General features: G+C 40.9%; 1 protein-coding gene across 2 annotated transcripts in view; it reads right to left on the minus strand.

Moving 5' to 3' along the window:
• Window positions 1-22760, minus strand: part of LOC117459643 (cGMP-dependent protein kinase 1) — a 130394-nt gene that overhangs the window by 43812 nt on the left and 63822 nt on the right. For both annotated transcript variants that reach the window (XM_034100667.2, XM_034100665.2), the window contains exons 6-7: window positions 6768-6845; window positions 4150-4244 (exon numbers count right to left, since the gene is read on the minus strand). In XM_034100667.2, the coding sequence (XP_033956558.1) occupies window positions 4150-4244; window positions 6768-6845 (173 nt within the window). The remainder of the gene's footprint in view (window positions 1-4149; window positions 4245-6767; window positions 6846-22760) is intronic.

A 22760-nucleotide genomic window follows, 5' to 3' on the forward strand; every position in this document is an offset into this window, starting at 1 on the left:
ATAACCGGAAACAGACGTAGGCCTATAAGGGACATTTCGAGCATCATTGCGATTGTCAACATTTCTGAGTTTAGGATGGCCGAAGACACTACACTACCCATAATCCCCAGCTATCATTTAGGATTACAGTCCCCGTAAGGTTACGCAGAGCGTCAAACAGCTGTGTGAAATGGAATGAAACCACGCCAGACTATCCAAAACTGGAATCGAACACCCCCCCAGAACTACACATGCTGGCTATTGTGTTTCGCAAAATGTTCTATGGGACGTCTCTACTGAACGTTTTCGTTTTTCCCACAATTAGAAGTTGCCAGTATTAAACACATTGGTGTTATCAAATGTAAAACATATAATTAATAAATGGGTGAAAATCGCTTGTGTCCATAATGCGCAGCATTAATATATAGCATAAATATATACCCACATGACAGCTCATTGCTACTTTGTAATTCTACTCCACTACAATACAGAGGTTAACCTGGTATTTTTACTCCACTGCATTTATTTGAGTTACTTTGCAGATTCTGATTAATTATGTGAAATATAAACAACCCTTAAATCAGACTTTAGTTACACCTGAGTACAATTCAGGTAAGGTGATTGTCAAGTGCCAACAATCAGGAGAGATATTTGATAGTTGGTGCTTGAGAAGACTAAACATGTATCTGCAATTGACATGAATGGAAACAAGTAATAAAGTATATTCATTACTCGTTATTCTCTACTAATAGTTAATTAAAGACTGTATAGTATGGCTATTTTGCACATCCCTTTCAAGATTTTCAAAGGTTAATCCGTTTTTCTGTTTTGCACCTCCTCCTATTAATATCTTTGTACATCCTGCACTAAACTGTTTTATTGTAGAGATCACTTATAGTAGCTTCTTGATTTTTTATATTCTATATTTCTATATTTATACTTTCCCCCTATGAAAGTATGTACTATTAATATTTTTGTAATCAAATATAACACATACAAACAATAATTCAATAACGTGCTTTAACCACTAGGAGGTGCACACAAGGTACACACAACCATAATAACTTTGTATTATTACAGGGTTGCCAACTCTCACGCATCTGGCGTGTGACACACGCTTTCACTCTCAATCTTACGCTCTCACGCTGCCCAAACTATTCTCACGCCAAAACAAGAATACCGAAGACTAGAAACGGTTTTGAAAACTTTTGTCACGTAGTGATCGTCTTCTCAATAGAACATCTTTGATAATGTCTTCTGACCAATCAGAATCAAGATAATGGCGTGGTGTTGTTGCAGGAAGTCCCGACGGAGAATACTTTTGCTGTAGTACATCTCTATATACATTGATACAACATTATGTGTTGATAGAAATCAACACATAATGAAATAAGACCCCACGGTTTGATGATTGATAGGTGTGTGGGCTGTCTTTCATTTTGACACACAGAACAATGGGGGCTATCCACCCTTATCCAAAAAGTAAAGTAATTCACAGCCTCTTCCCTCTTCTCTCTGTGAGGAGCAGCAGGTTCAGTTTTCAGAACAAAGTAACAAAAACTGAAATGGCATTCATTTTTTTAAATATGTTGTGTAGTAATAGATGTATTTATTTTCTTCTCAAGAGAGGACCAGAATGTGTATTTTATGTTAGTATTTCAAAAAATCTCTCTCTCTTTCACCTGTGGGGAAATTGCAGGATTGGCTCCAGGTCGCCCTTTTTATTTACTACATGACAAATGTGCCTTTTTATTTCATACAGTTCAATTTGGATTGAGGAAATAATCTAAACCTCACGCGTGGCGTTTCACTTTCAAGGGGAGCGTGTATGTAATTACATTGCAAATACTGACTTGAGCCCCACCACTGTATGGGTTAGCCCTCCCATAGATTACAGATCTAAGATCCAGTAGAAATGATAACAAGTAAAAGTTTGCTGCTTATTGTTCTACTAGGCCAAAATAGAGTCAAAGAGTATGAGAGTGAGAGTGTGTTAATTAATATATTTGGCAGTTTGGAGTAAGTCTGTACATTTGTTTGTGTGTGTGTGTTTCATGTATAGGCATCTCACGATAATTAATTTTGTTGGATACATTTTCCCGGAAATTATTGCAATAAACGATAATATTGTCGGCACCGTTGTATGACCATTTTAGACCACTGACATAATGATAATATATAATAATAATTCAAGTACATCCTTTCAAACTGCTAGTAAATGGCAATTTATCGAGTTCATTTTTATTTATCGTACGATAAGTCAACTAATTGCTTATCGCGACAGGCCTATGCACACAATAAAACAGTGGAAACAAACATGTGTTTGACTTTCATTAGTGAATGAAACTGTGTGCCCTTTATAGTCTGTGTCCAATATTGTGTATTTGTATATATTGTATATATATCCTATATGCTAAGGTCCCGCTACTGACACGATAGCAGTCATTTCGTGCGCATATGTGTAATCAAACCCATGATACCAAAATCTCACTCCAGCCAGGTACCCAAAGTTGGCAACCCTGTTATTAGTGTGTATGTACAACATCTGAAGATGTATAGTTTTATGCATGCTTTCACATAATTTTACAGCATATTGCTATACTATTTCAGACTCAGTATTTACATTCTTACATTCAAAGAAAATCAGTAATATCTTTAAAAACTACAGTCCTTTTCTATCAGCTGTGCACCGTTATGGTGTAAATATAACCTATCTATGAATTAGATCAAATGTAAAAGTCAGCCGAATTATTGTTGATACTGCAAGGAGACGTATTGTGTGAAGAGAAATTGAAGATGTTGTTTAATTGTTGATATATTTATGATCCACATCAAGTATTCAGTTTCGGCGGCATTTCTTCAGTTTTTCCAAAGGTCTTCTCATCAGGGCTCTATAAATAAAGAACTACGGCAGATCTGTAATATGTAATGCAGCCGAACCGTGTATTACAATGCCGTTATGTGATGACTTTCAAAGAGAAAAGCAAGAGCACTCGGAATTAAGTATTATTTTATTCTTTTAAAATGTTTTCCGGATTTCATATAATATAAACACCAAATCCCAGCATGCATTGCGGCTAACACATCCAATCAGCGAGCTTAAAACCATAGCTGAGGATCTTGGGTAATCGCTCGAAATGCCTACGTCTGTTTCCGGTTATATTTATTTTGAAATTCAGTTCCTGACGGACGCCAAAAAAGCCCGAGATTATGGAATTAAACCAATAAATAAAAGGAAGGATAATTGAGTGTTATTGGTGAGTAAATAACAGTGTGTTATTTTGAAAAGAATAACAAATTAGAAGGAAAAAAAGATTTAAAAAATACAAATTTCAGTATCCTGAGGACCCATTTATTTTCCTCACAGACGGCAACAAAAGTCCGAAATTATACGATTTAAAATAAAAGCAATAACTGTGGCTTGATATTGAGTAAGAACATGTTTTTATGAACCACACAGCTTCCGGTCTTCCACGACCCGACCGGAGAAAAAGACGTGCTGCAGGCACGAAACACGTTACCAGTAGAAATACATTGCTTTTAAAATCGTGCTGTGCAACACGAAAAAAAGGGGCAAATCGTGTTGGTGCACACGAATCAATAGACTAAAAATCGTGTTGGTGAACACGAAATGCCGTGAGACTGGGTTGACATGTATATATAACAGAAATATGATTCCATAACCAATCAGTTAAAAATGTGTGCTGCTTAAAATTTATCTCAACATATTTCCGTTGCTGAACAAATCGAAACTGATACAAAAACATCTGGATTCATATGACTTTCTGATCACATCAGATTTAACAGATTTTCTATGATTCAGTAAAAGATATTGAGTAAAATCTCAAAAATTTGTCTGCAACAGCTACAGTAAATCAGGCCAGAAGTTGTGTTATGTGTGTCTGGCATTAAGCATTTCCAAACACTTAACATGTCATCACGCCTTTCATAGTGAGTTGCTGAAAAAGAAAAAAGGGACAGACAAGATCTGGAGGCTGATTGATAGAAAATTACAAAGGAAAGATGCACGTTTAGTACAAGGGAGAGGATATTAGAGAAAGGTTGCGAATGAAAATTAGAAGGGAAGTGGGTGACAGCGAATGAGACGGAAACTGTGGAAGAACAGAAGATTTAAATTGGAAGAGGCAGTGTTATTAGGAACAATCTTACCCTTGCAATGCTTTCTCTCCAAACCAGTCTCCTTTTCCCAGGCTGCGCAGGTAGACAGGCTCTCCATTGGGCACGTCTTCCCTGGTCACATTAACCTGGTGAAAGGAGGGAAATGCAAGCGGAGGAGAGTTAAACAGAAGAATAGCGTGACAAGGTGGAAGATGGGAAAATAGTAAAGAAAGACGTTGTTATGTGTAACAGTGTAGAGACGTATGGGAGAGGACATTTAATTTACACATCATTCCAAAAGAAAGTGACATGAATGCAATCTATCAAGATGGTCAGGTAGTTACACAATTACAGTCAGTGAAGAGTAGCTAGTGTGACAGAAGTCTTTGTGCCTCAGTAGTCTGTTACAAGTAGGTGACCGCCATCTTTGCAAGGAACTGGGACGAGTGCTGACCACTTCATTAGCCAGGTGACATGTGAGTGATGGCACTGTGCTATGGCGGTAGACTTTACAAATCAAAGGGATGACATTTGGGTGGCTTTTGGCGGAAGTGAATGGAGACGGTCGTTTCGCCTAATGAAGGATTGTGTCTTCATCCATTTGTCAGTTCTGCACAGGTGAAGCAGCGTGACCACTTTGTCCATAATGTAATGCTGCCAACACCTAAGTGACAGCATAGTTATTCATCTAATCTAATGTGATCATGTATTATCCAGGGGGAAACACTGAAGAAAGAGAAGCAGAGGGACTTATAGGATAAAGAGCAGAGTGTGTGTTGTTAGATGCCAACATTTGTTGGAATGTCCTCTAGACAGAGCATTCCATCCGTGGTCTGGATGGAGACAAAGTGAGAGATGTTGACACATCTAAGTTTAAAGCATTGATACAGTAAGGTCAGAAGAGTGTGTGTGTGTGTGTGTGTGTGTGTGTGTGTGTGTGTGTGTGTGTGTGTGTGTGTGTGTGTGTGTGTGTGTGTGTGTGTGTGTGTGTGTGTGTGTGTGTGTGTGTGTGTGTGTGTGTGTGTGTGTGTGTGTGTGTGTGTGTGTGTGTGTGTGTGTGTGTGTGTGTGTGTGTGTGTGTGTGTGTGTGTGTGTGTGTGTGTGTGTGTGTGTGTGTGTGTGTGTGTGTGTGTGTGTGTGTGTGTCTGATGTAGTTTGAGCCGACCTTGTGGGTGGGTTGCATCTATTCAATGGATGATAAAAAAGACTGGAAACATTTGTGTGAAATGTGTCTCATTCACTGGGAACTAGGGGGGAATGTGATGTATGTATGTATTCAATCAATCATCAAGCAACGCTGTGTCCTACAACATTATTTTCTAACTAAACTTAATTACCGAGTATGTTTCCAAGGATTTTTATGTGGCAATAAAATTACTAAATCTTCTTAACGACCAGTCTTCTGGGTGAAAGTCCTCTGTTTTCTTTGACCAATCAAGGCACACCATCATCTTTCATATACAGACTTTTATTATAAATGCATTTGAGATGACCTAACACTGATAATTATGTTGTCTACTGTTACGTGCCAGGCAGGCTGTACATGTGTGGTTTTCCTTCCCTCCTGTGTTTCTCTCTTCTCCCTGTCTTCTGCACAGCTAATCAGCAGCTGATCAGTATCTGCCTGTGCACCTGAGTCTGATGGCTGATTGGATCCTCTCACCCTCAGCTGGCCTATCAGCAACCAGGGCCGACCATAAAGGAGGCACCCAGGAAGTCTTCTCTCTCTCACTCTGGGCCTGTTGCTGAGGAAGGAACACGGCTGTGTTTAGCAACTAAAGCCCTTTGAATACTCTGACGTGTGTGTGTGTGTGTGTGTGTGTGTGTGCGCGTGTGCGTGCGTGCGTGCGTGCGTGCGTGCGTGCACCCTGTACATTTCTCACCACCTAGCTAACTATTGTTTAGACACACTAGGTAAGCGGATTGTTGCCACCCCTGTATATTGTTTTGTCAAATTATTTGTAGTTAGTTAGTGAGGGTTTTTGTTTGAGTTTGGTTTCAAAGGATAGTTGTAGAGATAGGCCTGGTTTTGTTATGCTTGTTTCTTTTGTTTGGCACAATCCTTTGACTCCTCCTCCTCACCAACAGAGTGTTTCTGTTTAATTTTATGTTATGATAGGTTACAAGGAATACACCTTTTGTCAACCTTTACTCTGACTCTCTCATAATTATTGGTTGTACGTTATTGTCTCCAGGTCCCCTAGACCTTAGTGGGGATGTAACATCTACACATAAACATAACGATATAGAGGAAGAAGGGGTAGTGGAGGGTGTGTGAGAAAAACACTAAGAATGGAAGGAGAAACAGAAAAAGGCTTTAGAAAATGTTGAGGGAGACATATGAAAAGGAAAAGAAGCAGCACAAAAAAACATGATAAGCACATCAAATGTGTTAATGCTGTACTGGACTTCTTGTCTTCTGTTCTCGGCGTGAAAGCCAGTGTGGAGACAGAGGTGAAATTAAAGTGTCTCCTTTCTAGATACTCCCAGAGCATCTGCAAGAGATGCTGACAGAGGCAGCTTCTCCTCTATCTCAAGATGATTGATGGCAGCCAACTTCTACCCAAAATACTACCGCTTTGCTTGAAATATAGGTATATTTTGTCAGTTTTGCCCTCCATTGTGTAGCGTGAGGATTTTTTTGATGGTCGGCTGGAGGCACTGCTCACCTTTCCCTTACTGATGATGAAGAAGGTGTCTCCTCTGGCCCCCTGTCTGATGATGTACTCTCCATCTCCATAATGTGTCTGTCAAAAGAGGAGACCAGATAAAATAAAAGTTATTCAGGCAGAATATGACATTTTGTCTTCTTTCTCACATTAGGAGTAGGCCTCTCTCATCAGACCCTAAAAGTACTTTTCAAAGGAAGCAAGACTGAATCGGGTACTGTTAGATGAAATACATTAGGAGACTTTTTATTGGTTATAACACACTGTTTGCAAGCTGTGCAGGGTGTTTTTCTGCCTTCTACGCTTGGATTGGCCCTGTGACCTTGAACATGAATCAGCAAGCAAATAAAATAGGTGAAATATGAAAGCTACCGCATTCAATCTGAAGGCAAATAAAACCTCCTTTCCAAGATTTAAGTTAAAATATCCAACCATCCATCTTTAATACAAAGTAAGGCAGTTCAGGGTCGGTGCTGCCAATCCATAGGCATACGCCTAACCTCTGTACTGGTCTGCAGTCGAACACAAGAGCAGAAAATATAGATAAAACAACCTTTTTTTCACAGCAAAATACACAATATGATGTGTTTCCTGTTTGATCCTAAGTAGCCTCTGACGTTGCCAGTTTTCTATTCTCACAATATTTCACGTGTGTGATTCATGTGTGTCAACCTATGGTGTCAACTCAAAAGCTCGTTGTTAATAGTAGGTTGCAGTTGTGAACAGGTTTACTATTTATATAATGAAGCCCTTTTCTCAAAGAGGACATTGCCATGCATTGTCTGGAACGTAAAAGGGACGAAGAAGACAAAGTGAAGTGACGTACTTCCGGTTCAACATGAAAACATTCCCAGTTAAACATGCAAAAAAAATCGCTAAATAAAAAGATAAAACACTGGCATGTCATTTACGTTAGAATAAATAGAATGGTTTTCAATAATAAATGACAGTAAAATCTGTCACTTTACAGCCCCGCCCTCTTTTGGGAAAACTAACGCTGTCATTTGAACGGTGATCAAGCCTGAAGCCACAGAGCTCTTCTGATACTGTCCTTTCTTCTTAGAGGAAGTACAGAAACGCGTAACTCTGGATTTGTTTTAATGTTTGAGGTGCAATAAACGGCACAGCAGCTTTTTGGCATGTTAAAACTATTATTTTCTGCCTCGCTCATGAGACTAACAGCTGGCGAAATGACAGCCTCGCCTACTGATTTTAATTTAACTATATCGAGCCCAATTCTCGTTTTCAAATGTGTGCTCTAAAATGATATTTATAAATGACTATTATTATTATAAGCAAGACAATAAATGGCAAATATATGTAGAAAATAAACGTATTTGAGATACGTTCATAACAAACATAACGTGGGAGAAAATACGTTTAGCTAAACGTAATTGAGAATGAAGTTTAGTTCTGTGGGAACGTAATTTTTAGGGGACAGGGTTGCAAAGAGAGGAACAAATGTGCTGTTCTTTCTAATCAAAAATCAATCGAAGACCAAAATGATCTATTATAGTAGAGGACAAGACAAAGGACAGCATGATGGATTAAGTCATCATGACCACGCACCTTTAGGACCACGAGTACATGGAACCAAGTACTTATATTATTTTAAATAGAAGAAACTTTGGATGGACCAACTTCAGTACATCCCATTGATTGGTTGATTGTGGAATGATGGCAATCATCAGTCAATGAATTTAATAAATACAATCCACTAATATGTCCCTCGGCTAACAGTGCAAACACATTAATCAAGAGAGCATGTATTGGCAAGCTAGAATGCCAAGCAAAACATTTAATTTTCACAGGATGAACATTGTGTATATTCTCTCAGCTCACTGAAAGGCCATCCCTGTACCAAGCTTAAAAGATAATTGCATTAATTTGTTTAATTGCTGGAAATAGATTGCACTCTGATTAAAGACCATTTCATGGCAGTGATGTGAACATGTTATGATAAGACTCACTAGAGGTGTACCATATATCGCCCCACAGACTTATTTTTACATGCTGTCAAAAATATTTTCAGATTAGTTATTATACAAGACAGATATTCCAAAATCTATGAGAACGCTTTTTAGTGCTTACATTACTCACAGTTGCCTTTAGCCATGTTTCCCCGTGTTACACTTTCCAATTGAACCGCTGTGGGTGGCTTAAAGCCTCCCTCCAATCTACTTTCCCACAACCTCTTTCTTTTCTTGATGGCGTTATCCTTCTCTGTAGAGGTTGCTATTTCTCAGCTCATAGTTTTCCTTTTCTTGAATGTCCTGCCCTGCAACACCACATCAGCCTCGTCCTGCTGAGCTGAACTGCTTATCTTGAGTGATGGGTCAACCTGCTGACCTTTTTAGCGGTGTAGGTCTTTGCCTTATCCTCAGTTTTATCTAGTACTACAATTAATGTAATGGACCGTATAAATACAACATTATGGTTCAAGTCACAAACACTGTGCTATGGTATTGACAATTATAAACTGTCACGGAGAATGACACGGCAGTATAACGGTCAAACAAGAGTTACGACACTCCCATAGACCTCCGTCGTAAAAAATGGCGGCGCCTACTTCCGGGGTATGGACATCGAAATAGTTCCAAATATTGTCATTTGGGCGTTGGACCTCATTCACTTACACGGCGCGTCGATTAGTTCCAGAGGTAAGTTGCTGAAATGTCGAACTCTTTTGAATTGTCAACTATCTATATTGTATGAGAGGCCCTTTATGATGCTTATACTGGTCTTCATTTGTATATGCACAGCGTAATTATCTATATTTTATCTTGGTTGTTACAACCAATTTAGCTAGCATTGCCTGCTAGTTAGCTAGCGCGACTTCGTCAGCTTTGAAGGTAAGATTTCAGTAATGAATCGCTAGCAACTTATATATCAATGATGCTAGGTAACTAACAAGCAGGATTTAGATTGATTATGTGTTTTTATTGTTATTTTGGTTTTTATCTGCTGAACCTGACCGTGTCAGCCATCCTCAGTCGGCTTTTTCTGTATGATATGACTTAAGTGCTAGCAGTAGTATAAATGAGGTGGCGTTTGTGATAAATATTTCATTTAATATTTCATTGAATTTTGCGATATACTAACATTTCATTATGTGACATGTTTACTGTAGGCTACTTAGTTTTTTTGTACTGTTCCATGTTAACTCATCTGTACTGTACAACTAGCCTAGCGCTACTTTTTAATGCTTGATGGCATGCTAGGATATATTCCTTTGTATTGTAATATACACACTAGTTTAATGATTGTTCTTCAAAGGTATTATTCAGTCTTAAAAAAAGAATAGCCTACTGAATAGGCTACTCTACAGCAGTGATTGAAGGATGAGCCTAAAACATGGTCATGCATCCAAAATGTTTATTTTTAACAAAATAAACACTTTAAAAAAAAAAAATTAGCACTTATGGCGCATTTCCACTGCAGCGGGGTCGCCCCGTTTAAGCGTCCCTAAGCGTCCTCGCTCAGGCCTCGGGCTGCCTCGCTGGCCGGCCGAGGCCGTGGCGCATTTACATTACAGTTTAGGACCTGGGGTAGCAACGCAGTGTAGGCGGGACGATCGGCTTTTTGGGCGGAGGGACGCTGGGTAAAACTGCAGTGGCGTCATTTTCAATGCGACACAACTCACAAAACACACACAACAATGGAGGATGTGGAAGCGATCGTTTTCTTGTTTATTGTGAAATCCATGGTGCTGACATGCTGTGCTCTGCATAACCTCTGCGAGAGTCATGGAGAGGACTATGATGATGGGTGGAATGCACCAGCAGCAGAGCCTGGGGTAGCAGTGTCTCAAGGTGTCTTTGATGCGCTACCTGAATACCTACATATGCATTGTATTGCATTCATTGTATTGAACATAAATACATTTTTTAAACAAATGTTATCTGAATTGAATATTTAGTAAATATTTGAATTTCAAGCACCAGTAAGTACTGCCCCATAATAAGAACATTTGAGGAAATATCAGATCATGAAAAGAAAATCTTTCTAATAAATTAAGCGAATATCAAAGCTAACTATAAACATAAATACTAAAGTGTAAAACACAGCAAAACTATATTCATAAATGCAAGTGTGGACAATTGTAAACATGGATGGAGACTAAAGTATCCACAACATAAAATAATATATTAAATATAACCTCAATCTTTCTTCTAGACATGTTAAAAGCTTGAATGGGTTATAGGTTTATTTTGTTCTCTCATCTTTGAAATATATAAGGAATGTGTTGTTTGAGTCTAGTAGAACGAGGGTATTACAATTGAGCAATTTCTACATGTATTATGTATTTATCATGTATTCTTAATACCATTACAAAAATAAACATGTAATAATGTTTTAGAGGAGGACCTCAAGCTAGCAAACTCAATTTCTTGCTTTAAATCTCTTAAAAGTAAGGGGCTTTTTCCTAACTGATGGTGTTTGTTATTGCTTTATAAATTCATGTATGTTTATGATTTTTTTTCTGTTGGGTGCCATTCATTATCAACAAGAGATGAGATAAGTCAAAGAAGTACTTTATTGATGGCAGTATAAAAATACAAATGTTGTATCAAAAAGGCATGCCATTAAACAATACAAATAAAAAATGTAAAACTGTATTGCAGCCAGCATAAATATACATGGAATTGTAAATATAAAATGAACATTTTAAAGAAAATAAATAAACAAGGAAGTACAAATGTTGCATTTAAAAATTAACTAGATAAAAAATATATAATATGTACAATAACTATTAAGGTTTTTTGAAGTATCACGGAGGAGACGGGCCAGTCTGCTGCCCAGTCATGGTGCCGTTCCTGCTGGGCCCGATCCTCTCCTCCTCGTTTCCTCTTGCCTGGGTGACAATAAGATAATAATTAGCAATAAGGAAAACACACAGGACAGGTAACACAAGGATATAAGAATAACATGTATAAACAGAACAACAGTAAGGTGAACTAAAGAAAGTTCTGGCCCTAGATGTTTACAATGATTGTGAAAGTGAATTACATTATGTCCAGCCTGTTGATAATGAATATAAATATATGTATATGATAGGATGCCACACACAACTGTACTAGCTGCTTACTAGCTAAGACTTTACTTGAAACAGAGCATTTCCACACAGTGGTATAGCTTATTTTAATTACTGACGATGGATGATCCAAGGTTTAAAAAAACAAAACACAATTCCAGTCGTTTTGCCATTTATATTTCTTACCTAGAACCACACGCTGCGGTGTCGTGATGGCACTCGGTGTTGGTGGTTGAGTCGGGTTAGGGTCTTCGGCTGGTGTCTGTGGTCGAGCTGGGGTCCGTTCTGGATTCGATGACGATGTGGACGGAACACTGCCATCAACCGTTGTTCGGGAATGTTCCTCCTCACGAGTCCCAATGTAATCATCTAGAACAGCAAAATGACTTGTTAATTCCACAAACTACTGCAGCACAATACTAAATAGCAACAACAACTATAGAAAAGAAAAACTGAACGTAAACAATGGCACATATGGTGTTAGCAAACAATAGCTCTAGCTAAGGCTATCTGCCTAGGCTATCTGCCTTAGCTAGCTACGTAGCTCTTCGGGGCTCCATAAAAGCACGGGTTGTCGAACATTAATGTAAGGATAAAATAGACTTCTTTGTTAGAAGTGAGCGTACCTTGCAGGGACTCCAGTAAAGCCGTTGCCGTTTTCCCTACATCGCAGGAAAGTCCTCGAAAATCTGCGTTCGGACATCTGTGCAGAGACATCCTGGAACACTTTCACATTTCGCGTTGTTCCGTCGAGCTCCCGCTGGATTTTATCATCCCCAATGAGATGTAGGAACGTCGTCACCTCCTCGGTCGACCACGGTGTGCTTTTCTTCGACGTTGCCATTTTTGTAGCTCCTCCGTTTACAAAATGCTGCAAGCTTGCTTCTTGATATATATGTGACGCGAGGGATGATCTCTAGCCACCAGCCTCTGGAGGAGGCTGGTGCTGGCAACGGCTGCAGGTGATGACTGCTGAAAGAAGAGGAGGCTGGAGGCTGCTGACGGTGGACCGGGAATGGAGATGCCAAGTACATCGATGGCAACGAGTAAGGTGTTTGGCAGTGGCCTAGATGTTATGACCTTCGGTGCAGAGGTCTGTTGGGTCTTCTTTGCCTTCTTACTCTGACTCTTGCTGCCAAGATACCCTTTATGTTTATCCTTCCTCTCAGCCCTGATGCACTTTGATGCAATCCTTAACCTCAGCCTGATGTATGTTGAGGATTTTTTTTCTTCAGGTCATGGCATGAGGGAAGGTTGCTGTCCAGCAACATGGCTTCTTGTTCCAGCTGTGACACTGCATTTGAGGACTCCATGAGGGAATCGCTCGTCCTCACACGGAACAGCTGCTCCACGTTCTGAACAAGGGTGAAAACCTCATCAGATGGATGGTAATCTGGCTCTAATTTGGTCTGTTGAAGATTTTTTTAAACTTTAGATTAATCAAATTGTGTTGTTTTTTTAATGCCGAATTAATCCTTTTCCGGTTTACCAGAGCCCTCTCGGCTCTCTTTCTTAGTAATCTCTCCCTTCTCAGTTGCCTCATTAGATCCTCCACGTGAGCCCGGTCACAACTGGCCCTTGGCAGTCTGGTCCCTGGAGCACCTGACCATGGCAAACTGGCCTCTTCACAGCTGACCCCTGACTGACTGGCTCCTGGCACACTGATCTCTGGTAAGGTGGCCTCTTGATTGTCGGCCCCTGACATACTGGCCCCTGGCAGTCTGCTGACATCTGTCTCACTCTCTCTGTCTGTCCCTTTCATTCCCTTGGAACTCCACCTCAATATCTCCCTGAATCTCTGTAACAATAACAAGGCAATCTTGCTGTTATATGTGTATGCTGCCTTTACATGTGCACCTATTGTTATTTATGGGTACACTATACTCCTATAGTGACATTCATCTAAGTGCGTCTATTGGCAATGTTATAGTATGAAGAAATCTGTAGATTATCTACATGTGGTATATGAATCTTCAGAGAATCCCTGAACCCTGGTAGTTTTGAAGCTGTATAATCTGAAGGTTGCATTAGGAGTGTAGTCTATCCTTGAAATATATAACATGGGAAACATTGTTAGCTTCATATATCATACCAATGTTTGATGTGCCATAATAGGTGTGGTCATCATTCCTGACATTAACAGCTGGAGGCATACTCCTTGACTGTTGTTGTCTGTTGACCATTGCCATCCATCTCTTCCTTCGCTCTACGTCCTTAGGGAAGCCATACATCCGGAACCCCTTCTCGGATCGATTAGAGCAGTGGTTCTCAAAGTGGGGTCCGCGACCCCCCGGGGGTCCGTGGCACTCTGCCAGGGGGTCCGTGAAAAGTTTTCAGATTCATTAGATTTTTTTTTTGTGACGCAACACTTTTGGAGAGAGAGGACGCTGGCGTTGTCTGTTCGCCGCTTCTCTGTCCGAAAATGTATCTGCCGAGTTTTGGACCAACGTTTCTACCTCAGTTTCCATACGTTCAGTGGCTTGCACATGCTGTTCTGGACACTTTTGTAACACCCGATCGCAACTTTTTACGGATGCTCCGCTTCCGACCTGTCCACCCTGCTACACCTGCTAATGTTGCTCACCTGCTCCTGCTTCAGGGCTAACGCTATCGCTAACGTTAGTGGCTCCATCTGACGACAAGCCCGATTCTCCGTCTCATTTTCCCGTTTTGAGTCCCGATCCTGCTTCACTGTATCACCTGCTTAGCTGCTGTTTGATTGTGTTCTGCCACAAAAGACACAACAACGGTCCTCTCCACCCAGCCAGTCTGACAGCGATCAGAAGCTAGCCTAGTTCTACCTGCTCAAGCTAGCCTGCTCTGGCCACCACCGGTGCTCCTCAGCAGCAAATGTCTTCAACTTCCACCATCTCTCCTCAGTGCTGTCCATCCTTGAGTCGCTTACTGGACAGGCTGCCTGCTGTCCTGGTTAATCTGTACTTTTGGCTGATAGCGCATTCTCCCGGCCGATCCGCGACCACAGCTAACGCTGTGCTAACGTTAGCATCATACCATCGTGATGCTTCGTTACTCCGCCTCGCAACTTTTTAGGATCGACCACTTCACTACACCCACTCTATGTCTGTCAGTCATTGAATACCTCGGGCTGTTACGAGTTGGCAGACCCAGGTATGTCCATAGAGGTTCCAAACGTGGGTTTGTTTACACCGGCTCAGCTGACACTATCCCAACTGTGTGGTCCTGGCGCCCCGTCACCGCCCACTTACGTCATCACAACAAACCACACGTGTGCAGTGTTAACCTGAAGCCCTTGGCCTGTGTTGATGGCATCACTGTTTTACCAGCCATTGCAACATATAACAACTCCCACACATGCATGTTGTTAAATACCCGCTCCCTTAACAACAAAGCATCACTTATTAATGAAATCATCATTGATAGGAAATTGGATTTTCTCTGCCTCACTGAGACATGGCAAAACCAACAGGACTTCCTCACACTCAACATAGTCACCCCCCCAGGTTATGCTTATCTCCAATAGCCCCGCTCCATTGGTCGTGGTGGTGGGCTGGCAGTCATCCACAGAGCAGATATCCCTGTCAAACAGCTGCTTGTGATGAATAAAATCTCACTTGAGTACATTGCCTTCTCAGTGGCTGCCCCCTCAAAGTAGCAGGTCGTCCTCATTTACCGCCCCCAAAAAAACCTTCCACCTCATTCATGTCTGAGCTTCTCACCTCAATCTGCTCCATGTCCCCATCCACACTACTGCTAGGGGATTTTAACATCCACATGGAGTCCAGCACCTTTGCCGCTGAGTTTCTGTCACTATTGGAGTGCTTTAACATCACGCAGCATGTCCAAGGTCCCACCCACATTAAGGGCCACACATTGCGTGTCTTCACTTGCAGAGAGAAGCAATCAGCTTCATGGACTGCCTTGCATCACTCCAATAGTGTCCAGAGCTGGCTGCCATTACAAGTAGTGGTTTGGGATTGTAGCAATGCAGTTGCAGTTGTTTTGCAATTTACTTGATATATGTTGCAATGCAGGCATGTGTTCAATTGTTTATAGCCTGCATTTATTTTGTGATTAGACTTTTATAAATCATATAACTGTGTGTGTGTGTGTGTGTGTGTGTGTGTGTGTGTGTGTGTGTGTGTGTGTGTGTGTGTGTGTGTGTGTGTGTGTGTGTGTGTGTGTGTGTGTGTGTGTGTGTGTGTGTGTGTGTGTGTGTGTGTGTGTGTGTGTGTGTGTGTGTGTGTGTGTGTGTGTGTGTGTGTGTGTGTGTGTGTGTGTGTGTGTGTGTGTGTGTGTGTGTGTGTGTGTGTGTGTGTGTGTGTGTGTGTGTGTGTGTGTGTGTGTGTGTGTGTGTGTGGGTGGGGATCACTTTTCTCTTGATTTCCCTTTGATATTTTGTTTAGGTACCGTGTTACTTGCAGCTAATTGATTGATTGTTTTATGGGTATTCTGTGTTGAGATGGTGCAAATATTTTTAATACATACCTAATATCTTTCTAATACATTTCTCTTGTGTTGTTCTTTCACATAACTAAGACTATAGAAGTGTAAAAAATAGACTACATCAGATTATTCCAAGGGACATACATGTCAAATCAAGTCAATTTTTATTTATAAAGCCCAAATTCACAAATCAGAATGAGGGGGTCCTTGGTGTATTCTATATCTTGTAAGGGGTCCTTGGCTGAAAAACAATTGAGAACCTCATTAGAGCATCCAAATGCTGCACATCCAACCATGGTATGACAACTGATCTATTAAAATGCAATATAAACGAAAGTGCCATAATATTTGTTGTGCAAACATTTTAACATGAATATTGCTATGTCCTCTGTTCAGTCTGCTCCCAACTGTATTCTCTCCCCTTATTCACCACTGTTCCTATTCTTGCTCTGATTTTTAGGGCCCAGGAAACCGATGAAGAGGATGTCCCTTTCACAAAGGAACCGTTTAGTTTTTTTCAAAATGGTTAGGCTCCTGGATGCCCTCGAGCAGCCTTTTCCCAAACTCAGGGTTTCGATTGGGTCGCCAGTTAAATGCATTGCTACACACACACTGCAAACATCGCTGCTACAACCCGTTGCTGCAGATACACGCTTTACAACATCAGGAAGATACGTACCCAGCTGACACAGAAAGCGACGCAGGTTCTGGTCCAGTCTCTCGTCATCTCACGCCTAGACTACTGCAACTCCCTCCTGGCTGGTCTACCTGCATGTGCCATCCGACCTCTGCAGCTCATCCAGAATGCAGCGGCTCGTCTGGTCTTCAACCTTCCTAAATTTTCCCACACCCCTCCGCTCCCTTCACTGGCTTACGGTAACTGCTAGAATCCACTTCAAGACACTGGTACTTGCGTACCATGCTGCGAATGGATCTGGCCCTTCCTACATCCAGGACATGGTTAAACTGTACGCCCCAGCGCGTGCCCTACACTCTGCATCAGCCAAACGACTCGCTGCACCCTCGCTGCGAGGGGGACCCAAGTTCCCATCAGCAAAAACACGTGGGTTTGCTGTCCTGGCTCCAAAATGGTGGAATGAGCTCCCCATTGACACCAGGACGGCAGAAAGCTTACACACCTTCCGGCGCAGACTGAAAACTCATCTCTTTCGACTCCACCTCGAGCGATAGAATTACTAACAAAGAACTGCTAACAGAGCACTTATATACTAATAAAGGGCTGGCTTATCTATAGCAGGGTTGCCAACTTTGGGTACCTGGCTGGAGTGAGATTTTGATATCATGGGTTTAATTACACATATGCGCACTAAATGACTGCTATCGTGTCAGCAGCGGGACCTTAGCATATATATACACAATATATACAAATACACAAAATTGGGCAAAGACTATAAAGGGCACAAAGTTTCATTCACTAATGAAAGTCAAACACATGTTTGTTTCCACTGTTTTATTGTGTGCCTGTCGCGATAAGCAATTAATTGACTTATCGTACGATAAATAAAAATGAACTCGATAATGTATCCCACAAAATTAATTATCGTGAGATGCCTATACATGAAACACACACACAAACAAATCTACAGACTTACTCCAAACTGCCAAACATATTAATTAACACACTCTATTTTGGCCTAACAATAAGCAGCAGACTTTTACTTTTTTATCATTTCTACTGGATCTTAGATCGGCAGTTGCCAGAGAGTATTTTTGTTGGGTAATCTATGGGAGGGCTAACCCATACAGTGGTGGGGTGAAATCAGTATTTGCAATACACGCTCCCCCTTGACAGTGAAACGCCACGCGTGAGGTTTAGATTATTTCCCTGTCTCAATCCAAATTGAACTGTATGAAATAAAAAGGCACATTTGTCCTGTAGTAAATAAAAAGGGCGACCTGGAGTCAATCCTGCAATTTACCCACAGGTGAAAGAGTTGACATGCTGAAAGCCCAACCCCTGTAGGGGGGTCTGGGGATTCTCCCCCAGGAGATTTTTTGAAATACTAACATTCATACACATTCTGGTCCTCTCTTGAGAAGAAAAATAAATACATCTATTACTACACGACATATTTAAACAAATGAATGCCATTTTAGTTTGTTGTTACTTTGTTCTGAAAGCTGAACCTGCTGCTCCTCACAGAGAGAAGAGGGAAGAAGCTGTGTTAATTACTTTACATTGTGGATAACGGTTGATAGCCCCCATTGTCCTGTGTGTCAACATGAAAGACAGCCCACACACCTATCAATCGTCAAACCGTGGGGTCTTATTTCATTACGTGTTGATTTCTATCAACACGTAATGTTGTATCGATGTATATAGAGATGTACTACAGCAAAAGTATTCTCCGTCGGGACTTCCTGCAACAACACCACGCCGTTATCTTGATTCTGATTGACCAGAAGACATTATCAAAGATGTTCTATTGAGAAGACGATCACTACCTGACAAAAGTTTTCAAAACCGTTTCTAGTCTTCGGTATTCTTGTTTTTGGCGTGAGAATAGTTTGGGCAGAGTGAGAGCGTGAGATTGGGGGTGAAAGCGTGTGTCACACGCCAGATGCGTGAGAGTTGGCAACCCTGTCCTATATATATATTATATAGATTCTATAGCCAGTTGAGTAGCACTTGAAATGTTTGGCTCTATGAAACCTGATGTACTTATATGATTCTGTTTTCTTCAAGGTTGTGTCTTCCTGGTCGAATGTACTTATTGTAAGTCGCTTTGGATAAAAGCGTCAGCTAAATGTAATGTAATGTGTGTTGTTCTCCTTCTCATTCATTTTACTTTGTTTTGTTCTAACACGCATCACTTTTTCCATACACTGTTCTTAATACTTGTTCACACATTTGTTCGTCCCTTTTACTTTGTTCTTCCTGTTGTTCTTGTTCAAACACATATATCAATTGTTCATCCACTGTTGTGGTAAAATGATATTCATAGTCTTAACATGATCATGCAAACATGAACACAAGCGTTTCCCTCCAAAAATGTAAAGGCTACCAAGCTTTCCGTTGTCACCCTGCCTCTCCAAATGCAAAACTGTGGATAAAAAGTATGCAATTGCAGCTGAAAAAGTACTTGGGTGTGTGTGTGTTTTTTTTTTAATATATATTTACCATTCAATAACGCAATCGCTGCTGTCTGTCTGTCTGTCCCAAAGAAGAACATGACAGCGCAGCGAAACTATACTACGGACGTGACTGCCCTGGCAGTGACATCAACATAGCCTGCTTGTGCTACCACACTTTCCCTTCAAAATATCGTTAAATAACGAAACTTGGAAATAGTGCCAATCCATACAAAGTGTAACCACATCATGTAAATATGAAAGCAATCTTTAAAAAATAACAGCGTTGGTTTAATCTATGACTATTTTGACCACGTTTGTGCTGTTTTTGCCATAGAGAAGCATTGCCACGGAAGTGCGTTTGGAACTATCCCGGCATACATAAACCACGTGACCGGCTGGCGGCGACATCAAAGAGTGTCGTAACTCTTATCTCTCTGGGTCAAACCATAGAACTATGTTCATCAGGGACGCGCACAGCAGGTACGGGCTAATGTTACCCGGGCAACGGCCCTTTTGCCATTTTTGTCTGACCTGCCCCTCTGGAGAGAGCAAGAGGTTTTTTTTTGTTTTCTTTTGTGGCCGAATCAACATGATAAGCCCACAATTAGTATTGTAGCGTCTCGCTGCGATAAAACACAACTTGTCAGCTCAGCGCTGTCATCTGCCCCAGTCACGTGACTTTGTTTACAATCTGACAGCTGGAAGCAAAGAAAAGTCCTCCGAGTCCGGCCTCATATGGCTATGGTGATCATACCAAATGCCTGCCTGGCGTTAGAGTAGGGGACAAACCAGGGGACTTTACTTCCTCTTGACACCGTCGGTTATTTACCAAAAAAACACCTAAATATAGCCTACTTGTTATTGTATACTTCTGTCTTTCTGCGTCTTTTACTCTGCTCCGTAAATTCCCTCAATAGGGGCCGCTCGCTCTCTTTTCTTGATTGCCCTCTCACGGAGAACACTTCACTGCCCCGATTTATTGTAGGATTTCTGCTATGTCTCTACTTTAGTTTGACCATCACTGTTATTAAGTTATGGAATTCTAAATAAGTAATTAGATACCTTACCGTTACTGCGCTCATAAAGAATGATAAGAATAATGCGTATTGAACTCGTTTAATTAATTAGTGGGTTTATTTAAGGTAGCCTAGTAATTATATTAGCCCTATTTTATCAGGCTATGTCTGCACAGCAGTTACAATGGTAAAACTACATTAAGGGTGCGTTCACACCTGCCTTATATAGTCCGGTTGAATCGAACCCTGGTGCGTTTAGCCGCTTGGTGCGGTTCATTTGGGTCGGTGTGAACGCAGTCCGAGACCTCTGAAGTGAACTAAACAACCGGACTCTGGTCCGCTAAAATAGGTGGTCTCGGAGCGCTTGCTTGCGAACTCTGGAGCGGTTCATCGCTGGTGTGAACGCAGTCCGCACCAAAACATAGTCAGCACAGTATTTACGTGTCACAAGAACGCAGATATCTTCAAAAATCTTTAGCGAAAGAGTCTTTCAAGACATCCGCGGTTGTTTAGTTAAAGAGTAAAGCAGAATGAAGTGTTGAACAGTGACGTGTAAAGTAAAAATTCTCCGTCAGCTACATAAAAGTAAGAACACCTATCGTCGGTGAAACTCCCTCCTCTGCAGACTGCAGAACGTCTCTCATGGATAAGCATGAAAAGAACACCGACAGGCTGATCAGGAGCCCGACGCGAAGCGGAGGGATCTAGATCGGCATGAAGGTGTTCTTTTCCTCATAATGACCGCGCTGCTGCACATTATGCGGCTTATTACATGGCCACATTCTCAACAAAGTAACGACATGACTCCCAATATTAATTGAAATGCTTTTGTGGATTTAGAAAATGATTTTATTGATTTAAAAAATAGTTGTATGTATTTACATTTACATGCATCCGCTAAGAAAAATAGTCCGGCAGGAACTGCTTCGATAGCGTTTTTGAGGAGCTTCATGATTACAGATTTGAAAAAATCGTTGCTTGCTTTAAAAGTAGCACAATTCATTATGTCAAACCTTGGGAAGTATCTAGATATCCCTGCCCTAATGCCAAAGTAACTGGCAACTGAATCTCGCCGTCTGATGTCTATGTCTGGACCGCTGCGTAAAAAGGAGGGTTTCTGCCCGTTACTGCACCGCTGTTTTCTTGTCGCTCTTGTCTTGTCAGTTAGTTTCAGCCAAACTGTGTACAGTCAACAAAGCCATGTAATAATGTTTTTTAACGGACGTTGTCTGATTATATAATCATATGTCTGTTGATCTCCAGACTAACAGCAGCATGAGAATAACCTGCCGAAAGTGCCGATGCTCCATGGCGGAGGCTCCGCTAGAAATTGCCGGGATTTGCGTTTGTACCCCCTTAATGTCTGACCAATGGTTGAACAGCATTTCCGAGCACATGACTTGTGTTTAAAGTTTATAGTCCGTTTGAGTTTTGCCCGTGTGAACGCAAACCGAACCTTCTGAAAAATGAAACAATGTAACAAACTGTGGTCTGGTGCGCACCAGAGAGCGGACTATTAGGTGTGAACACACCCTAAAACAGAATTGTCCCCATTGTTTCTTTAATAGTTACTAACATTAGATATTGTAATGAGATATGAACCGCAAAACAAAAAATGTGCCTGAATAACGAATTTAGCAGTTGGACATAAAAGTCAACTGAGTGTCACTTGCAATGACAGTGTTGTGTTTTTATTTTATGAGTTTATGTTAGAATTTTTAAAAGGTCTTGTGTTTTTTTTCGGGGGGGAGGCCCTTTTTCCAGTTTAGAGCAATAGCCCCTCCAAATGTCTTTGCACGTCCCTGATGTTCATGCAGTATATTGTGCTATAGTGCAATATGTGTATACATATCAGTGTACAAATGAATCACAGGGTATCTTTTTATGTAGGATAACCTTGGTTCTGTATTTCTTTGGATTAAGCATGACATAAACCTACATAAAATCTCAGTTGCTCCTGTAATTTATCATTATTATACACTTCAGTGTCATTGGCTGGATATAACAGTTTTAGCATGATGTTTTAAATGTGCTGTAGGCCTACTCAAGAGACGATAGCTGCAATGTCAGGTCAAGTGCCCTGACCCATGGCCCAAATCACAAATGTAATGCCAAGTGAGGCTGATTACCTGAGACCTACTACCTGCGATTTGATTGGCTATTTGCCAAGAGTGGATTTCGTAATTGGCTGGTGTTTGTCAGTTGATTACATTTTTTTTTAAAGGCAGTTACAGTCACCATGAATGAACAATGTGGATTATCTTTTACAGAAGTTAAAGCACACATTTAAAAGTTTGAAGAAAGATTTAAGATTAAACACCTCAGTGTTTGTCCACTATTCGCCAGCTATAGTTATAAACCAACCCGTGGTAAAAATACTTTGATTTAACGAGGAGTTCTCAAACGGAAAAAACGGCTCAC

This window comes from Pseudochaenichthys georgianus, chromosome 15 (genome assembly GCF_902827115.2).
Source record: "Pseudochaenichthys georgianus chromosome 15, fPseGeo1.2, whole genome shotgun sequence".
Lineage (NCBI taxonomy): Eukaryota > Metazoa > Chordata > Actinopteri > Perciformes > Channichthyidae > Pseudochaenichthys > Pseudochaenichthys georgianus.